Source organism: Astyanax mexicanus, chromosome 13 (genome assembly GCF_023375975.1).
Source record: "Astyanax mexicanus isolate ESR-SI-001 chromosome 13, AstMex3_surface, whole genome shotgun sequence".
In the NCBI taxonomy this organism is placed as follows: Eukaryota; Metazoa; Chordata; class Actinopteri; order Characiformes; family Acestrorhamphidae; genus Astyanax; species Astyanax mexicanus.
The window spans coordinates 47,209,802-47,231,007 of NC_064420.1; the positions used below are offsets into that span (position 1 = coordinate 47,209,802).

The 21,206-nt window shown below is 36.7% G+C and overlaps 2 protein-coding genes across 3 annotated transcripts in view; one reads left to right on the plus strand and one right to left on the minus strand.

The window, feature by feature from the left end:
• fbxw12 (F-box and WD repeat domain containing 12) overlaps positions 1-21,206 on the plus strand; it is a 23,483-nt gene continuing 2,277 nt past the window's right edge. Inside the window, exons 1-10 of one of the 2 annotated variants that reach the window (XM_049463144.1) lie at positions 1-169; positions 2,306-2,343; positions 3,255-3,424; positions 4,880-5,001; positions 5,977-6,183; positions 8,397-8,561; positions 9,981-10,191; positions 14,708-14,889; positions 15,407-15,537; positions 16,733-17,204. In XM_049463144.1, the coding sequence (XP_049319101.1) occupies positions 68-169; positions 2,306-2,343; positions 3,255-3,424; positions 4,880-5,001; positions 5,977-6,183; positions 8,397-8,561; positions 9,981-10,191; positions 14,708-14,889; positions 15,407-15,537; positions 16,733-16,832 (1,428 nt within the window). In that variant the 5' untranslated portion in view covers positions 1-67 and the 3' untranslated portion in view covers positions 16,833-17,204. Of the gene's footprint in view, positions 170-2,305; positions 2,344-3,254; positions 3,425-4,879; positions 5,002-5,976; positions 6,184-8,396; positions 8,562-9,980; positions 10,192-14,707; positions 14,890-15,406; positions 15,538-16,732; positions 17,205-21,206 lie in introns of those variants that run through there. The other variant, XM_049463145.1, reaches the window with a different exon arrangement.
• ptpdc1b (protein tyrosine phosphatase domain containing 1b) overlaps positions 17,000-21,206 on the minus strand; it is a 13,631-nt gene continuing 9,424 nt past the window's right edge. The window contains exons 7-8 of the mRNA XM_022676783.2: positions 21,005-21,115; positions 17,000-19,051 (exon numbers count right to left, since the gene is read on the minus strand). Coding sequence (XP_022532504.2) covers positions 18,941-19,051; positions 21,005-21,115 — 222 coding nt within the window. The 3' untranslated portion in view covers positions 17,000-18,940. The remainder of the gene's footprint in view (positions 19,052-21,004; positions 21,116-21,206) is intronic.

Sequence of the window (21,206 nt, forward strand, 5' to 3'; positions counted from 1 at the left end):
GATCAGTGTGTGTGTGTGTGTGTGTGTGTGAGAGAGAGTTTTAGTGTGTGTGTGTTTCTGCAGCAGTATGGAGGAGTGTGTTTACCCCAGTCTGCATCTGGACTGTCTGATCAGTATCTTCTCTTTCCTCAGTGAAGATGATCTGGTCACTGTCTCCTATGTGTGTAAGGTGAGCTGCTGTATGTGTTTAGCTGTGTTTAACTGTGTTTAGCTGTGTTTAACTGTGATTAACTGGGTTTACTGGGTGTAGCTCTGTGAGCTGCTGGGCGACGCCCCTTAAAACTACTGCAGCCATTCAGTAACTATACTAAATTGTTAATATACTGTTAATATACTGCTTTATTACTCTTTATTACTCAGCTCTTTATAATCAGATTATCCTTTACTGCAACACAACAGCACAAATACACTGATTTACTGTAGTGCTTTATATAACGTTCAACTTAGTCTATACAAGTTAGTAAGGAGAATCTAGTAGTGCTGTCAATCTATTAAAAAAATATTACTGTTACTGTCAGTGGTGTTGCTGTCGGTGATGTTAATGTCAGTGGTCTTTCTGTCCATGTAGTTACTATCACCGTGTTACTGTGAGTGATATTAATGTTAGTGCTCTTTCTAACATGTCTTTCTGTCATTGCTGTTAATGTCAGTGTTGTTAATGTCAGTAGGCTTTCTGTCTTATTGTCACTGCTGTTACTCTCAGTGTTTTTTTATGACAGTTGTCTTTCTGTTCGTGTAGTTACTGTCACTGTCTTATTGTCAGTGGTCTTTCTGTTACTGTGGGTGGTGTTAATAGTGGTCCTTCTGTCACTGATGTTAATGTCAGTAGTGTTTATGACGGTGGTGTTAATGTTAATGGTGTCTATAATATAAATGTCAGTGGTGTTATTGTCAGTGGTGTTACTGCCAGTAATATTAATGTCAGTGGTGTTATTGTCAGTGGTGTTTATGAAGGTGGTGTTAATATTAATGGTGTTACTGCCAGTAATATAAATGTCAGTGCTATTACTGCCAGTAATATTAATGTCATTGGTGTTATTGTCAGTGGTGTTACTGCCAGTAATATTAATGTCATTGGTGTTATTGTCAGTGCTATTACTGCCAGTGATATTAATGTCAGTGGTGGTGTTATTTTCAGTGGTGTTACTGCCAGTAATATTAATATCAGTGGTGTTATTGTCAGTGGTGTTACTGCCAGTAATATTAATGTCAGTGGTGTTATTGTCAGTGCTATTACTGCCAGTGATATTAATGTCAGTGGTGGTGTTATTTTCAATGGTGTTACTGCCAGTAATATTAATGTCAGTGGTGTTATTGTCAGTGGTGTTACTGCCAGTAATATTAATGTCAGTGGTGTTATTGTCAGTAATATTAATGTCAGTGGTGTTATTGTCAGTAATATTAATGTCAGTGGTGTTATTGTCAGTGGTGTTACTGCCAGTAATATTAATGTCAGTGGTGTTATTGTCAGTAATATTAATGTCAGTGGTGTTATTGTCAGTAATATTAATGTCAGTGGTGTTATTGTCAGTGGTGTTTATGACGGTGGTGTTAATGTTAATGGTGTTACTGCCAGTAATATTAATGTCAGTGGTGTTATTGTCAGTGGTGTTACTGCCAGTAATATTAATGTCAGTGGTGTTAATTTCAGTGATGTTACTGTCAGTTCTGTTACTGTCAGTGCTGTTACTGTCAATGTTTTTGTCAGTTGTCTTTCTGTCTGTGCAGTTAATATCACTGTCACTGCCAGTAATGTTAATGTCAGTGGTATTAATGTTTGTGGTCTTTCTGTCACTGCTGTTACTGTCAGTAGTCTTTCTGTCAGTGGAGTTACTATCACTGCTGTTACTGTCAGTAGTCTTTCTGTCAGTGTAGTTACTATCACTGCTGTGGTGATCAGTGGTGTTACTGTCAGTAACGTTAATGTCAGTTGGGTTTCTCCCACTGCTGTTACTGTTAGTGCTGTTATTGTCAGTGGTCTTTCTGTCAGTTGTCTTTCTGTCGGTGTAGTTACTGTCATTGTGTTACTGTTAGTGGTGTTAATGTCAGTTGGGTTTCTGTCACTGCTGTTACTGTGAGTGGTGTTCTCGTCATTGATTTTACTTTCAGTAATATTAATGTCAGTAATGTTAATGTCAGTGGTGTTACTGTAACTGCTGTTACTGACAGTGGTGTTATTGTACACATGTGATTGTTAATGGCTGATAATCAACTTCCCAGTCTGTTTTTTTTTTTGTCAGTGAGTATATTTTTTTCATAATCGGCTTATTTCACTGGGCTAATGACACTCTGTTCTCTTGTTTAGGAATGGTATGAAGCTGCAGAAACTCCATGGTTATGGAGGTAAGTTTATATCAAACTGAGATTATAAGTGCTTACAATCGCCTACAAGGTGATGACAGAACAGGCTCCTTCCTACCTGCACTCGCTCCTGAAGGCTTACGCTACCTCCCGGCCGCTGCGCTCCTCCAGTGAACGTCGCCTCGCTTTACCAAACAAACATTCACCCAAAGCAATCCAGACTGTTCTCATACAGAGTTCCCCAATGGTGGAACAAACTACCTTCCACTACCAGATCAGGAGAATCTCTCACTATCTTTAATAAACTCCTGAAGACAGAGCTCTTCAAAGAGCACTTACTCTCCTAACACCTCTAACTAACTACCTTCTACTACCAGATCAGGAGAATCTCTCACTATCTTTAATAAACTCCTGAAGACAGAGCTCTTCAAAGAGCACTTACTCTCCTAACACCTCTAACTAACTACCTTCTACTACCAGATCAGGAGAATCTCTCACTATCTTTAATAAACTCCTGAAGACTGAGCTCTTCAAAGAGCTTTACTCTCCTAACACCTCTAACTAACTACCTTCTACTACCAGATCAGGAGAATCTCTCACTATCTTTAATAAACTCCTGAAGACTGAGCTCTTCAAAGAGCTTTACTCTCCTAACACCTCTAACAAACTAACTAATTCTAACCTCATCTCCTTCTTCCTCTTCTCTACTCCTCTATCCCATTATTTCCCTCTGACCTCCTTAAGGCCCTATCTATAGATGCTTTATTTTTAACTTCTATTATTTTTGTACTTAACCTCTTCTATTATTTGCACTTCAATATTGTATGTCGCTTTGGACAAAAGCGTCTGCCAAATGTAATGTAATGTAATGTAATGTAATGTAAATAACAATGCTGCATTTTTACACTTATCGTCTAATAAAAGCTCTCTCCATAAAAATCTCTATTTTCCAGAGAACTGTGCCTGCACCGCTGGGGTTTCTGTAACCTGGGCCAGCTGCTCTGCGACAGTGAGCAGCACACCTGGAAGAGGTATTTCCTGCGGCGCTCCAAACTGGAGCAGAACATGAAGTCCGGAAGGACAGGTGGAGACTACACCTGTAAGAGCCTGAGAGGTCATAAAGGTAAATCTGTCCAACAACTACGAGTCTAAGGTTATAATTGTGAAGAGAATTTAGATATTTGACTATATTTTGATCAAAAGTTTACTTCGAAAAGTAAAAAAAAAAATACAATTCTGCAAATTTTCATTAACACAGGGTTAATACATTCATTTTGAAGCCCAAAAAGGTGGATTAGACATAATGGACAACTGGTGATGCTAACTGTTTTCTGAGCGGAATAAATTGCTGATGTTTGGTAACAGATAGATGGCACTGTGCTGGTCAGATCAGTTAGCTAACCTCTGTATAAGTTTACACAGCAGGTACAAGTCCCCTGAATCTAATATTTTTCGTCAAATATATCACCGATATACGGCTCTGGGGAAAAAAATAAGAGACCATTTAAAAATGATGAGTTTCTTTGATTTTACCAAATTGAAAACCTCTGGAATATAATCAAGAGGAAGATGGATGATCACAAGCCATCAAACCACCAAACTGAACTGCTTGAATTTTTGCACCAGGAGTAAAGCAGCATAAAGTTATCCAAAAGCAGTGTGTAAGACTGGTGGAGGAGAACATGATGCCAAGATGCATGAAAAAAAACTGTGATTAAAAACCAACCAGGGTTATTCCACCAAATATTGATTTCTGAACTCTTAAAACTTTATGAATATGAACTTGTTTTCTTTGCATTATTATTTGAGGTCTGAAAGCTCTGCATCTTTTTTTCATTATTTCAGCCATTTCTCATTTTCTGCAAATAAATGCTCTAAATGACGATATTTTTATTTGGAATTTGGGAGAAATGTTGTCTGTAGTTTATAGAATAAAACAACAATGTTCATTTTACTCAAACATAAACCTATACATAGCAAAATCAGAGAAACTGATTCAGTAATTGAAGTGCTCTCTTAATTCTTTCCAGATCTGTATGTGTGTTTATGTGGCAGCATAAAAGTCCAAAAAACATTGAATCTGATATTTCTTAATACAATTTGTGCCACTTCAATATGTGATATTGAAAACGGATTCACAAACTGCACAGTTCAGTCTGAACAGCCCAACTGGACTACATGCAACAATGAAAACAAGTTAAAAAGGAATGATGGCAGTGAGTAAGGGTTTCAGTGATGATATTCTACAGCGAGGTAACAGCGTTTATAAATAAAAAAATATTTAGGGAAATTAAACACATAAAACTATTGTTAAAATAAACCAATGGTGCAAATTAAGCATTGTATTCCATGCATCAGTGGCTGCATAAAATTCTCGTTTTACATCAAGCTGCAATGCTGTATAGCTGCTGTCTTTCTGGCAGGGATAAAACCGAAACTTAATGTGAATTGTTGCTTTTTTTGGTGAGAAATTTGGATTTGGGCCACTTTTGAGACATATTGTGCTGTTCATGCTTTCTACAGTCAAATCTGTGACATATGTGTTGAAATAGTTGATTTTTCCATCTTTTTTATCAAGGCAGGCTTGTTGGTTTCTCCTACCTGGTGGAAAACAGCAGCGTCCAGGACAGCTGGAACTGCTCACCAGTGGTCTGCAGCGCCTCCAGTGATGGAACAGTCAAAGCATGGGACATTCACAAGGTAATATATACATATATTGACTTTTAGGAATGCCCCAAAAAGCTAATTTTTGGTCAACAAAATTAAACATATGGCTGAAGGACAAATACCAGACTGCAAGTTTTTAGTAAATTTGTCTTTTCTTCGCTACTTAATTGATTACATAGAATAAATTACATTTTCTAAGAAGAAACAGTTACAAAACTATTTTAAATTGATATTTTGTATTATCACAGCAGGCATATCAAAAAGGAATTTACCTCAGCAGTGCTACTCTAACAAACATTTTAGTTTCACACACATTATTATTAAATGACACATTGACCTTGCATAAAAATATATCTGATGCATGCATTTTGCATGTGTTCCATATATTTCAATTCAATATGCTGTTGCTGCTTAAAAAGATCCTATTTTTCGGTACATAAGGCGCTCTTAAAATCCTTAAATTGTGTTCCTTTAATTTTGTTTTCCATAAATCGTCACTGCGCCCTTTAATCTGGTGCGCCTTATGTATGAATTTTACCAGTCAGGTATTAAGGAGCAGTAAAGCCACTCCACTGAAGTACAGCGTTATACAGGAGTTTCAGTTTAGTTTTCCAGCAGTATTAGCATTAGCCACTAACGGCGCTAAGCGCTAGCTCTTTCGCCATTCAGAGGTCAGTATATCTCACTGTAGCCTGCTGCTAACCCCGGGCTAGCACTGCTGGAGCAGCATTAGCTTTACCCAATAACCGCGCTAGCTCTTTTTTTTCCGTTCAGGGGCGAGTATATCGAACTGTAGCCTGCTGCTAACCCCGGGCTAGCACTGCTGGAGTAGCATTAGCATTAGCCGCTAACCCACTGAATTAGAAGTTCCTTATGCTCCTTATGTATGAAAATAGATCAGACAATAGACTTTATTATTTAAGTGGTATACCTCTAAAACACCTTATAGACTGAGGTAAAAAAAATTGTTTAGGTTTATATATAATAGCTTTTTTTTCTCACTTGCAGGCTGTTAATCTGTGGACCACCACTGGTCAGAACCCCCTGACGGCCATGTTCACCGATCCTCAGCGGTGCCTTGTAGGAGCTTCTGATAACACTGGAACCATTAAACTGTGGAACGGGGAGACTGGAGAGGAGATAGCCTCTTACTCCGGCGGCTCGTCTCAGTGCACTCTAATGCCCTTTAACAAGGACGAAAACGCATTTCTCATGGTAACTCTTATAAAGTATACTGTATTTCTGAAAAAGGCAAAAAAAAAATGTGAGGAATAGTTTGGGAGGGGCACTGGGTGATGTATGGGTTTAGGGGTGGGACAGAAGAAGGAGCTGATAGGACAGCAGCAGCAGTGAGCCTCTAATAGCGGTAAGACGCAGATGGTTGGATGTCATGAGGGGGTGGAAATGACCAAAATTACTTCAGAGGAACACATTTTAACCAATAATGAAAAAAAAATATGGTGTAGGGTTTAGTTCCTTTTTTAAAAAGTGATAAAAACAAATATGAATAGGTTTAAAAGTATCAGAAAAAAACATATCTAAAATAACATTTGGTTAAAATGAACTACTTTAAGTTTAATGTTATTTTATTGTGAACAGTAATAATATTTAAACACTATTATTGTCATTTTAAGAGCATTTAAATGCTACTGACATAATGATAATAAAACAGTACAATGAAGCTTTCATACCCTTTTAAAAATAACAGCATTTTAATTCCTTATAGTTTGGAATATATATATATATATATTTTTGTTTATTCTCCTACTGAAGTCTATGCACACTGTGTGTATGGAATCACAGTTAAAGCATGACTAGCTTAATTACTGGTCACTGTTATATACTGCTCTGGGAAAAAAAATATAAGAGAGCACTTAAAAATTATGAGTTTCTTTGATTTTACCAAATTAAAAAAACTTTAAAATATAATCAAGAGGAAGATCGATGATCACAAACCATCAAACCAAACTGAACTGCTTGACTTTTTGCACCAGGAGTAAAGCAGCATAAAGTTATCCAAAAGCAGTGTGTAAGACTGATGGAGGAGAACATGATGCCAAGATGCATGAAAAAAAACTGTGATTAAAAAACAGGGTTATTCCACCAAATATTGATTTCTGAACTCTTTGATTTTACCAAATTAAAAACCTCTGGAATATAATCAAGAGGAAGATGGATGATCACAAGCCATCAAACCACCAAACTGAACTGATCAAATTTTTGTACCAGGAGTAAAGCAGCATAAAGTTATCCAAAAGCAGTGTGTAAGACTGGTGGAGGAGAACATGATGCCAAGATGCATAAAAACTGTGATTAAAAACCAGGGTTATTCCACCAAATATTGATTTATGAACTCTTAAAACTTTATAAATATGAACTTGTTTTCTTTGCATTATTTGAGGTCTGAAAGCTCTGCATCTTTTTTTCATTATTTCAGACATTTCTCATTTTCTGTAAATAAATGCTCTAAATGACGATATTTTTATTTGGAATTTGGGAGAAATGTTGTCTGTAGTTTATAGAATAAAACAACAATGTTCATTTTACTCAAACATAAACCTATAAATAGCAAAATCAGAGAAACTGATTCAGAATCTGAAGTGCTCTCTTAATTCTTTCCAGATCTGTATGTGTGTTTATGTGGCAGCATAAAAGTCCAAAAAACATTGAATCTGATATTTCTTAATACAATTTGTGCCACTTCAATATGTGATATTGAAAACGGATTCACAAACTGCACAGTTCAGTCTGAACAGCCCAACTGGACTACATGCAACAATGAAAACAAGTTAAAAAGGAATGACGGCAGTGAGTAAGGGTTTCAGTGATGATATTCTACAGCGAGGTAACAGCGTTTATAAATAAAAAAATATTTAGGGAAATTAAACACATAAAACTATTGTTAAAATAAACCAATGGTGCAAATTAAGCATTGTATTCCATGCATCAGTGGCTGCATAAAATTCTCGTTTTACATCAGGCTGCAATGCTGTATAGCTGCTGTCTTTCTGGCAGGGATAAAACCGAAACTTAATGTGAATTGTTGCTTTTTTTGGTGAGAAATTTGGATTTGGGCCACTTTTGAGACATATTGTGCTGTTCATGCTTTCTACAGTCAAATCTGTGACATATGTGTTGAAATAGTTCATAATTCTGAATTATGAATATGAATTTGTTTTCTTTGCATTATTTAAGGTCTGAAAGTTCTGCATCTTTTTTTTTTTGTTATTTCAGTCATTTCTCATTTTCTGTAAATAAATGCTCTAAATGACAATATTTTTGTTTGGAATTTGGGAGAAATGTTGTCTGTAGTTTATAGAATAAAACAACAATGTTCATTTCACTCAAACATAAACCTATAAATAGCAAAATCAGAGAAACTGATTCAGAGACTGAAGAAAACTCTATACACTATTTTTTTCTTTCAGGTGGGAACTGTTCTGGGATCATTGATCACACTCAGCTCTCCACAGCTCACTGAAGTCTCCAGGCATATGGTGTGCGACTCATTTAAATTAAATGTTCTCGTCTCTTCGCCTGATGCGAAATGGATAATCGCTGCTACAAAGGAAAGCTCTGATTTAAGCCTTGTGGTAAGTCTGTTATATTACCCTGTACTTTCACACATCTGTTAAAAAAACGAGTAATATACTGTAGAAATGAGTAATCAGTATAATAAAATTATTTTAAACATAGTGGGAACTCAATACTCTTCATTTAATATGATAAAATTCATGACAAAAAAACCCTATTTTATCCATCTATAGTGCAGCTTGATTTAGGGTTTATCAGTGTGTCTTTGCTATCGTAACGACGGGAAAAGTACACACCTTGTGCAGCACAAAACACACAAAAGGCATGCACTAATTCTCTTAATTAGTCATGGGTGGGTTAATTTTGGACGCAACCTAAAATAAACAAGTCAGTGAGTCACTTACCATTATCTTTAAGAGCCAGGTAATCTCTGACTTTGGTGGATTGCTATTTTAACAGTGCAGCTACCTGAACGTGTCCAACGATTCTCAGCAGAGGAAACTGACCTGCTTGTTCACGCTCATTCATTCTGTTTATTGTTGATGTAAAAGTTGGGTTTGTGCACTGCTGTGTGTTCATGTGCGATGGGGCATGCGCCTGTGTTGACAATTCACTGCCAAGAAAGCAATAAACGTCTGACTGTTGAAGTCTGTCTAGGTTGAATTCAGTCACTGGTGCACCTGTGTTTTCTGTTGCCAAGATAGAGAAATTTACCTGAACACACCTCATTTCCAGACCAACACTCCCATTAGTGTAGATAAATTATGTAGACATACCGGGCGGCATTCACTAGTGCTAAGCACTGATATCCATGCTAAAATATTGGAAATCTAAGTTTACTGTAAATAAACAGAAGCTCTTTACTCTTTACCCAAATAAACAGTTTTCAGGAGAGAAATCTGTGTAGATTAACATCCAGCGCTCGTTTGACTTTAAAAGAAAATGTTTTTTTAAGAATTACAGTTTGGTTTACTGGGTGCTTCCCCCCAGCATCAAGACCTGCTGAATTAGAAGGAAAACATGGCGACATCCCTGTTCCTTACTAGTGTCGCTCAATGTTGTGTGTATGTACTTATTGAAGCACTGATTTGTCATTAAAGCATGACTGTCTAAAATACTTTGATTTTACCAAATTGAAAACCTCTGGAATATAATCAAGAGGAAGATGGATGATCACAAGCCATCAAACCACCAAACTGAACTGCTTGAATTTTTGCACCAGGAGTAAAGCAGCATAAAGTTATCCAAAAGCAGTGTGTAAGACTGGTGGAGGAGAACATGATGCCAAGCTGCATGAAAAAAAACTGTGATTAAAAAACAGGGTTATTCCACTAAATATTGATTTCTGAACTCTTTTCTTTTAAAGTCAAACAAGTGCTTTATAATCCTGTGCACCCTCCCTATGTATGAAAATGTTTATTAATATTGCACCTTATCATTCGATGCCCCTTATAGTCCGAAAACGTTTCTGCTGGCAGGTGTTGTGGAGTGAGAGTGTGTGTTCTCCGGTTGCGGGTGAGAAAGTGGTCAGTATGAATCTGCCGGTCTGCGGCTGCAGCGCTGCGGTGTTCCTCCCCTCTCAGCGCTCCAGACTGGCTGTAATCCACACCGACGGTCTTCACGACCAGAGAACGGTCACTGTCTTCGACTTAAGCCTGAAGAAATCCCTGTACAAGGAGGAGCCTCAAGGTAGGGCAACTTACAGTACAGTCCTGTAACCTGGGTAACAGGAATTCATCATAGTAGACAGCTCAGCGCAGTGGGTGCAAATGATGGTGACTGGCAGTGTCTGGCTACAATTGTCCATTAGGGGTGGGCAGTATTATATCGTATACAATATATCGTGACACAGAAATATCATAATATTAAAAATCCATATCGTGATAATAGGGCTGTTCTGTCTTAAAAGTAGTCTATTATTTACTGTGAAGCTTTAGGTGTATTTATTGTATAATTGTTTTAGTTTGCAGTTTATATGCATGCACTAAATATTCTGCAATATTTTTTGCTGCATGATATTATTTTACGCTATATTATTTATTTTGCCACATTATGATTATACTGTTATACTATTATACTATATTCCTGAAATGAATGAATTATTTTAGTTTTCCTATATCGCCAAGTATATCGTTATCGCAAAAATACCCTGAAATATCGTGATATTATTTTAGAGCCATATCGCCCACCCCTATTGTCCATTCAAAAAGATAAATAAATTACACATACATTCAATGCTGACCAAGACACACACACACATATCCCACACATCACTGCAGCATTCTTTAGCTTCCATGGGACATGGCAAAAGTCATGGGACAAGATACTAGTTCGTGTGCCAGTGTAGCCTCATCACAATACACTATAAATGAGTTTCGTTTTAGGTTTGTATTCAACCTTCACAACTATTAAGAAAAACATATGGAATTAAACAAAGTGTTAAACAAACCAGAATATGTTTTATATTTTACATACTTCAAAGTAGCACCTCTTGCTTAGATTTGACAGTTTTGCACATCTCTGCTGGATTTTCTCAGTCAGCTTTATGAGGTAGAGTCACCTGGAATTCAGGCTTTCAGTTAACAGCTGTGCTGAACTCATCAAGAGTTAATTACTTGAATTTCTTGTCTCTTAATAAAGTGTTTGAGAGCATCAGTTAAAGTAAAGTAGTGAAGAGGTAGAGTTACAGGTATACAGTGATTAGTGAATATTTGAGTAATGTTCTAATCCAGATTATGAGAAGCAAGAACTACTCAACTAAATAAAGAATCCAAAAAGAAGACCATCGAAAACGTTATATAGTAAATGATGAAACTGGCTCTCATCAGGACCGGCCCACAGAGTATTTTGTTTTTTTAACCACTGTCCACCCTGTTTTTGTTCACCCTGTCTGAAAATAAAGACTGATTAAGCTTGAAAACTTGATTTCTAAGTTTATATATAGTCTTATAAATATGATAAATTGTCAAAAAATATAAAATCCGGTCTTTTTTTTAAGGTTTCAAGGGCCAAAATTCACAGTATCCTGATAATGATGACCCTTTATATTGAACTCGGGTGTTATGGTTCACAGCACAGCCTCCTTACTGTGTCAGCTACCTAGTACCTAGGTAGATAGTAGGACCCAAGGGATGAGTAGACGAGATTGAGAGCAGATTGAGTTGAACTGAATTAGAGCTGGGCGATTCATCGATTTTATCGATTAATTCGAATTTACATTTAAGGACGATGTGTTTTTATGAAAATTGGAGTTTCTCCAACCCTCCCTCCCTCCCGCTCGTGTATTTGTTTTTTGAGGGTGTGTTTATTTATTTATTTTTTTAAGTTTGAGAGTGCATTGTGTCAGTACCTAAACTATGTTGGAGAAAGCTTTCTAAAATTACTGGATGTTCTCACTGTTTACAATTGTTTTGCTTGTTTCTGGTTGCACTTTAACCAAAAAGAAAACATTTTAAGTGAAAACAAATAAAATAAGAACATCTTTGATTTAAATCGAATTTTTTTTTTTTTTTTTTTGGGCCATATCGCCCAGCTCTGAACTGAATTAACATAAACTTTTTTTTTAATTTCTAAGACAGGCTTAAAAGGGTTGGGTCCTGAAAACAGATGGAAAACAAAAGAAAAGCCCACACCTGATGTGTGGATTTTGGCGGGAAACAGAACAAAGGACTGCAAGAGGAGCCTGGCTTTCCCAATAGAGATGGAAAATAGACAAACTAAACAAAAATGGCTCCTTTAACAAAAAAAGGAAACTTACACAGTTAAATGTAAGTTTGTAACTTCAAATTATTTTTTTCTGTTTCTCTCTTTGAGTTGAGAGAGTAAAAAAAAAGAAGAGAGAAAGAAGAAAAGAAGCTGTAGAGACTCAAGAGCTTGAAATTAGAAGGAGTAGCAGCAACTTGGCTGCTCACACACACAAACAAAGACCCAGCAACTGGCGGCCTGTGTTCCTCCCTCTCTTAAAGCCAGGCCACAGGTGTTGCTGGTTAGGCCTGATTGCCTGCAGAAGTTACCTGTCGACTCCCTCTATTGACCGTAGGCTGCCGAGCCCTAGAGCTAATCCTTAAACACTTATTGTACAATAATCACACATGACAGTGTTCAAGAATGTGTGTGGGAGTTTTAAAGTTAAAGTTTAAAGTATTACACAGGTTTTACTCTTTCTGAAACCAAACTAAACAAAATTCACACCTCTCTCCTTTGTAAAATAGCTGTAAAACCTCAGAAGGCTCTTTAATTACAATAATAATAATATTTTATTTATATAGCGCCTTTTCTGAAAACTCAAACCACTTAACAACACAGCCATAGACAGTAGGTACAATGCATAAAATAAAGCTTGCATACAAGAAATATTCAGAATAATGCAGGTAAAAAAACATGTGCATGTAACAGATAAAAGATATGAACAGATAAAAGAACATGATGAGTAACAAAATTAAAGTATCCAAGTAAAAGTATACTAGCAGCAATAAGCGTCCCTAAAGAGATGAGTTTTAAGTAAAGATTTAAAAGAATTCAGGCACAGTCTGCTGGCTGGGTTTTGGTACCATGAGTAATCCAGAGCTCTCTAAGCGGGCAGCGGGACGGACATTACGGGGTTAAAAGTTCAGAAAGGTAATCCGTTGCAGTGTTGTGTAGGGCTTTGTATGTAAAATGTTAGCATGTGCCAGAGATTTCTGTAAATCATCAGCCGACACTCTAGGATTCTTCCTCACCTCATTGATCATTCTGCGCTGTGCTCTTGCAGTCATCTTTACAGGACTTTACCACGCCTAGAGAGAGTAGCTCCAGTAACAGTGCTGAACGTTCTCCATTTGTAGACTGACTGACTGTCTTACCGTGGACACATGAACATCAAGGCATTTAGAGATACTTAAACGATTCTTGAACGTAGGTCTTCTGAGAGCTCTTTTGCGCGAGACATGATTTACCTCAAGCAATGCTTCTAAAGAACAGCACAGGGACAGGGCAGCTTTAACCTCCCTCCAATTAGCTCTTAAAAAAGTAATTAGCTTAGGGTTCACATACTTTTTTCACCCTGCACTGGGAATGTTAACATGTTGTGTACAATATAACCATGCAAATATATATATATATATTTTTTGTGTGGTTTTAGTTTAAGCAGACTGTGTTTGTCTATTGTTGTGACTTAGAGGAAGATTAGGACACATTTAATGACCAATATATGCAGAAATCCAAGTATAATCCCAAAGGATTCACATACTTCTCTTTCTTGCAACTGTAAATGCTAAACAGAAGTGGTCTGAGTACAGAACCTTGTGGAACAGCACAAGCAGGACTGGAACAGGATGACTATGTCTCATCGCCTCTCACATACTGTACTGCTGTCGAGGCTGTGCATGTGCTCCCTTCTCACCCTCTCAAAAGCATTCAATATAGACATTGATTGCCCCAGATTACAAACTTGTTGTCTTCGGCTATTCTGGCGGCTCTGTTTGTTTCGAACCCCCGCTTATGCAGCTTTGCCATCAAGCTGCCGGCGCTCAGAGGGAGCAAATTGGCCCTGCTCCCTCCGGGTGGGTAGATGGCGCTCTCTCCCCACATCACTCCTACGGTGATGTCTGCAGCACAGGGCGTCTGTGAGCTGATGTATCAGAACTGAGTCGCTTCACTTTCCTCCAAGTGAAAAGAAGCGGTGGCTGACTTCACATGTATCGGAGGAAGCATGTGTTAGTCTTCACCCTCCTGGTGTGTTGGGGCATCACTAGTGATAGGGGGAGTCCTAATGAGTGGGTTGGGTAATTGGCCGTATAAATTGGGGAGAAAATGGGAAAAATTAGAAATAAAATTATAAAAAGAAATACTTATATTTTGGAAATCCCCTGTGGCGCCATGTTTTCAAAGGTGTTTAACTGAGATATTATTCATTGTACAAATGAATCGGTTACATTGCAATGACTTTAAATTGTAGAAATTATTTTGCGGTTTTGAGTCACCTCGAAGGGACCTAGTTTGATACTAGTCCCAGTTTTAGATTTGATATATTGTCTTATATTCTTTATAATGCTTGTACTTCTTCTTCTTCTCTCCTTTCTCTCTTTTCGTTTTAGATGCTTCGGCGATAGTTTATATTTTTGATAGTAAATTGGTATTATTTGCATATGTATTGTGTTTTTATGTGATATTTTATTGAATCTGTGTGTATCTGAGGGAGACCCGTGGTTTTGATGTTGTGTTGCAGCTCAGCAGGTCGAGTCGTTTAAGCTGGAGTTAAATCAGTGGCATTCGGACCTCATCCTGAAGGCGAAGGGGAGCAACACCCTCCTGCTCACTGACGGCAACGATCTGAAGGTCTACACCCTGAAAGGAGCTCTTATTGCTACTTTTAAGGACCACACCCAGCCAATCATCTCTTTCTGTGTGGTAAGCCCCTCCCTTCCTCTCCTTCGCTTAACTTGTTGCACCCATTGATAACTTTTCTAGTTTCTGTTGGAAAGAATCACTGCCAATACAATAGGACTCCGTCCAATACTTCAATACTTGTGGATGGGTTTACACCGTAAACATGTCTTCTACCCTGACAAGTAGAGACAGTTACTCCAACAAAAGCAGCATAAAAAAAAGAACAACATTTGTAAATCTTCTGTATTTTGGCCACATTCCTCCTGTTTATGTTCCTGACATAAATAGTCAACATTTCTAAACTGTGTTAATATAAAATCATTGCATAACTATGATGTCATTGATTATGTCATCATGTTTTTTGTAAATAAAACATGTATAGAAAATGACCCACAAAGGAGGAAAATGAGGAAGTGTTATAAAATACAGACTTCAGGAGAAACTGATTCAGAGGTGAAACTGAGTCTAGAAAACAAAATTATCCTTACAGAACAAAAGAAGTGTTTAAAAAGTGTTTTACACTGTGCTGGTTCTGCAGGATAACTTCCGGGTGGTCACTGCATCACGTGACCTGTCTCTAAGAGTGCTGACGTGGAGAAATGACCGAGAGGCTGGTCTGACCCTGGAGAGCCAGTACCACCTACTGGGAGGCTCCCACAGTATGTCCAGGTACAGTATTACTGTTATACTAAATAAATACTGAAGTGATTCAGACTATGAATGAAGGAACACATCAGGAATCATGTAGTAACTTAAAAGTGTTAAACAATCCAAAATACTCTGAGAAGAAGCATCTAGGTGCTCCTATCTGGAGAGCTGTTAACTTGCGGTTTCTGAGGCTGATAACTCTGATTGCTCTTCCTATCCTTGGCCAGGCCTGATGAGTGCCAGTTCCATCATTACACCATTTTTGATTGTCATTTTTTTTGGCAACTGAGGATGCTTTGAAGTTCTTGAAATTCTTCGTGTCGGATTGACTGACCTTCATTTCTTAAAGGCTGTGTTCACATTACAAGCCACATTGCTCAAATCTGTTTTTTGGCTCCATTCACTAACATAAGTGATCTGTATCTGTGTGTAATGTGAACAAATCTGTTCCTGAATCCTGGGGTGTTGTTTCTCGTTTCGCGGGGCCACGTCACGTGTCTTTACGCACTTGCGTCACACCTACAGCCTCTTAAAGAGGATCCGGCTCAGTTTTTCTGAACGCGAGCGGCTGGTGGAGCAATGGAGACTTCAGAAGAGGAAACTCAGAGCTCAGTAGCTCATTCACTCATAGTAAAACCAAAGAAACAAAGGAGTGAAGTTTCTGACTGAGCTCTCTCTCTCTCTCTCTCTCTCTGACTGAACATAACCTGGAATCGGATTCATCCGCTCTGAAAGGAGGAGGCCGCATCACACCCACCCAGTTTAAAGCGATTCTTCCGCATGCTCTTTGCTAAATTACCCATTCTCACCAGAGAGGCACTAAATCCCTAAATCCTAAAACCTACGGACATCAGCTTTAAGAAGCAAGAAATTCAAGTAATTACTTGGACTCTTGAGGAGTTCAGCACAGCTGTTAACTGAAAGCCTGAATTCCAGGCGACTCTACCTTATAAAACTGACCGAGAAAATCCAGCAGAGATTAGCAAAACTGTTTAATCAAAGCAAGAGGTGCTACTTTTGAAAAATCTAAAATATAAAACATATTCTGGTTTGTTTAACACTTTTATTTTGTTTTTAAATAATTCCATATGTTGTTCTTCATAGTTTGGATGACTTTAGTATTAAACTACTAATAAATAATGTCAAATAATGTGTATATACATAACAAAATCCAGTGTTTTTTGATATAATATTTGATGAATGTTTCTTTCTGCAGAGGATTCAGCCAGGTGGAGTGTGATTACGCCAGTATAGTCGCCTCAGTGGAGGCCGTGGACGGGAAGGATGTGCTGAAGGCTTATATTTTTAATTCTTGATAAAAGTTTGAATTTCAAGAGAAATAACATAATAACTCTATATACTGTTTGTTTATGGATGAATGAATATCATTCCAGAGTTGAAAACTGTGGTTTACCTTTATTTTATATATATTTAATATGACTGTGCTTCATTTATATTCAAAGAAACTCTCATTATTAAATGCTGCAAGAAATAAAAACACTTTTATTACAGCAGTTTACATTAAAACAGTTCTACTGAAGTGTTTAAACCAGTGATACATCTTAAGGCTGTTAAAGGTACAGATGCCTGAGGTATTTTCTTGTTTGCTGTGTTTGCCTTAAACCATATGACTTAATCCTGTAAATAACTGCTGATATTTCCAACAATAAAATATATAATAGAAAATATTCTTAAATGTCTTTCTCAAAATTATTTTTCTACATTTAAACTGTATGTACAAATATGGTACAAAATAGTATTATAAAACCAATAGATTCAAGTTTAACCATCATGGCACAACTTTTTTTTTCACTTTGTGTCATTAAAGTGTATTTTCTAAAATATATATAAAATACAGCTGATGCCTTGGGCAAAGAGCAGCAGATTAATTCTCATGATCTGCATCAGGGCTGGATGATTAAATATATTTTTATTAAAAATATTATTTGAAAGAGTGCAAATCTGCAAGAAGTGCAATATTAATTAATATTATTATTATAGATTAATCAGTAGACACCAACGAAAAAAACCCATGTGCTGTGCCATGCTATGCCAACACAAACACCAGGTGCCAATAGAAAAGAAGTGGTCAATGGCAGATTAAGCTCAATTGTTATATAAGGTTAATTCAAGTCAAACATCCCATTTAAATGTACTGTATACAGGGGTTGGACAATGAAACTGAAACACCTGTCATCATTTTAGTGTGGGAGGTTTCATCATGGCTAAATTGGAGCAGCCTGGTGTTCAATCTTCATTAATTGCACATTATTGCACCAGGAAGAGCAGAGTGTGAAGGTTCAATTAGCAGGGTAAGAGCACAGTTCTGCTCTAAATATTGCAATGCACACTATAACATTATGGGAAACATACCAGAGTTCAAAAGAGGACAAATTGTTGGTGCACGTCTTGCTGGAGCATCTGTGACCAAGACAGCAAGTCTTTGTGATGCATCAAGAGCCACGGTATCCAGGGTAATGTCAGCGAGATACCACCAAGAAGGACCAACCACATCCAACAGGATTAACTGTGGACGCTGTAAGAGGAAGCTGTCTGAAAGGGATGTTCGGGTGCTAACCCGGATTGTATCCAAAAAAAATAAAACCTCGGCTGATCAAATCACGGCAGAATTCAATGTGCACCTCAACTCTCCTGTTTCCACCAGAACTGTCCGTCACCACAATCAATTATTGTGCTCTAAAACCAGGTGTTTCAGTTTCATTGCCCAACCCCTGTATGTAGCCACAAATGTTGACTTTAGGGCTGTAACTAATGATTATTTTAGTAGTCGACTAATCTGATGATTATGTTTTCGATTAGTTGACTAGTCAACAATTATTTCTGACATGTCCTCCATCTCTAAAAAAGATAGAAACAGCTGAACATGAGATTTAAAAGGCGTTTAAATGTTTGGAAATGTTTAAATATGGAGAGTACTGATATACAGTGAGTAAATATGTAATCATTTACCCATCTCCCATTGCGTTTCTGTCCCCAGCACTTTGTGTAATGCAATGCCATAACAAATTAACGATTGGTCGACAATGAAATTTGTAGTCGAAAAATTTTAATAATCGACATTGTCGATTATATCAACTAATCGTTGCAGCCCTGGTTCACTTAACCCAAAGTAATTGAGTAATGTTTGGAAATTTTTAATTTTAGATAAAACAGACTTTAATATTTTCTGTATTTTACTCAGAACTGTTTTTTTATGTAGTGTGATTTCACAGTTATCAGGTGGCCCTGCGATCTAACTGCAAGCATTTTAAGTTGGCCTGACTGTATATTATTTACAGTGTTGGCAAATACATACAGTCACAGTTGTTTCCAACACAAAAAAAGTTCTCCAAATTAAGAAAAGGGTCACACTTGAACACAGAGGCACTCAGCAGACTCTTCCAGTAATCAGTACCACTGACTTCTATTGCTGTGGCGTCTCCTCCATGGCAGTGCTCCTCATGTCCCGTAAAACTCGCTTCAGGACTGTCTCCATTATCCTGTAGACGTCCTGCCCGTCGCTCACCTTCTTCACCTGTAGAGAACATGTTAGAAACATGTCAGAAATTAGCATGTTTACATGAGTAGTAGTGTAGTATAGCAAAACATAGTATAGTATAGAATAGCATAGTATAGTAGTACAGTATAGTATAGAGTATAGTATAGCATAATCTAGTATGGTGGTACAGTATAGAATAGTAAAATGGAGTATAGCATAAGATAGTATATTAGTAGGGTATAGTATAGCATAGTATAGTACAGTATAGTTTAGTATAGTATGGTAGTACAGTATAGAGTTGTATAGTATACCATATTATAGTACAGAGGAGTATAGTGTAGTATATTATGGTAGTACAGTTTAGAGTATAGCATAGTAAAGTTTGGTAGTACAGTATAGAGTAATATAGTATAGTATGGTAGTACAATATAGAGTTGTATAGTATAGCATAGTATAGTACAGAGGAGTATAGTGTAGTATATTATGGTAGAGTTGTATAGTATAGCATAGCAAATAGTACAGTGTAGTATAGCATAGTATATTAGTATAGCATAGTATAGTATGGAAGAATATAGTATGGTAGTACAGTATATAGTAGTATAGCATAGTATAGTATGGAAGAATATAGTATGATAGTACAGTATATAGTAGTATAGCATAGTATAGTATGGAAGAATATAGTATGGTAGTACAGTATAGAGTAGTATAGTATAGCATAGTACAGTTTGGTAGTACAGTATAGAGTAGTATAGTATAGTATGATAGTACAGTATATAGTAGTATAGCATAGTACAGTTTGGTAGTACAGTATAGAGTAGTATAGTATAGTATAGTATGGTAGTACAGTATATAGTAGTATAGCATAGTACAGTTTGGCAGTACAGTACAGAGTAGTATAGTATGATAGTACAGTATATAGTAGTATAGCATAGTATAGTATAGAAGAATATAGTATGGTAGTACAGTATATAGTAGTATAGCATAGTACAGTTTGGTAGTACAGTATAGAGTAGTATAGTATAGTATAGTATGATAGTACAGTATATAGTAGTATAGCATAGTACAGTTTGGTAGTACAGTATAGAGTATTATAGTATAGTTTGGTAGTACAGTACAGAGTAGTATAGCATAGCATAGTATAGTACAGAAGAATATAGTATAGTATGGTAGTATAGTATAGAGTAGTATAGCATAGTATGGTAGTACAGTATAGAGTAGTATAGCATAGTATAGTACAGAAGAATATAGTATAGTATGGTAGTACAGTATAGAGTTGTATAGTATAGCATAGCAAATAGTACAGTGTAGTATAGTGTAGTATATTATGGTAGAGTTGTATAGTATAGCATAGCAAATAGTACAGTGTAGTATAGCATAGTATATTAGTATAGCATAGTATAGTATGGAAGAATATAGTATGGTAGTACAGTATATAGTAGTATAGCATAGTACAGTTTGGCAGTACAGTACAGAGTAGTATAGTATAGTATGATAGTACAGTATATAGTAGTATAGCATAGTATAGTATAGAAGAATATAGTATGGTAGTACAGTATATAGTAGTATAGCATAGTACAGTTTGGTAGTACAGTATAGAGTATTATAGTATAGTTTGGTAGTACAGTACAGAGTAGTATAGCATAGTATAGTACAGAAGAATATAGCATAGTATGGTAGTAAAGTATAGAGTAGTATAGCATAGTATAGTACAGAAGAATATAGCATAGTATAGTTTGGTAGTACAGTATAGAGTATTATAGTATAGCTTGGTAGTACAGTACAGAGTAGTATAGCATAGTATAGTATAGTACAGAAGAATATAGTATAGTATTGTAGTACAGTATAGAGTAGTATAGCATAGTATAGTACAGAAGAATATAGTATAGTATGGTAGTACAGTATAGAGTAGTATAGCATAGTATTGTTTGGTAGCATAGTATAGCATAGCACATAGTATAGTATAGTATATAAATATCAGGTAAAGCGTACCTTTGTGAAAGCCTTTATAATTCGCTCCACAAAAGCATCCTCCACCTCTTCAGGTACGACCAGCAAATGAGCAAAACAGTCCAATATAGAAACGAGTATTTCTCTAGGTGCCTGAAATAAAGCATGATATTAATAAATACAGGCCTGTAATTGACTCTGTAGTATTGGTATGATTTAAATGAATAATCTAATAGCATACATT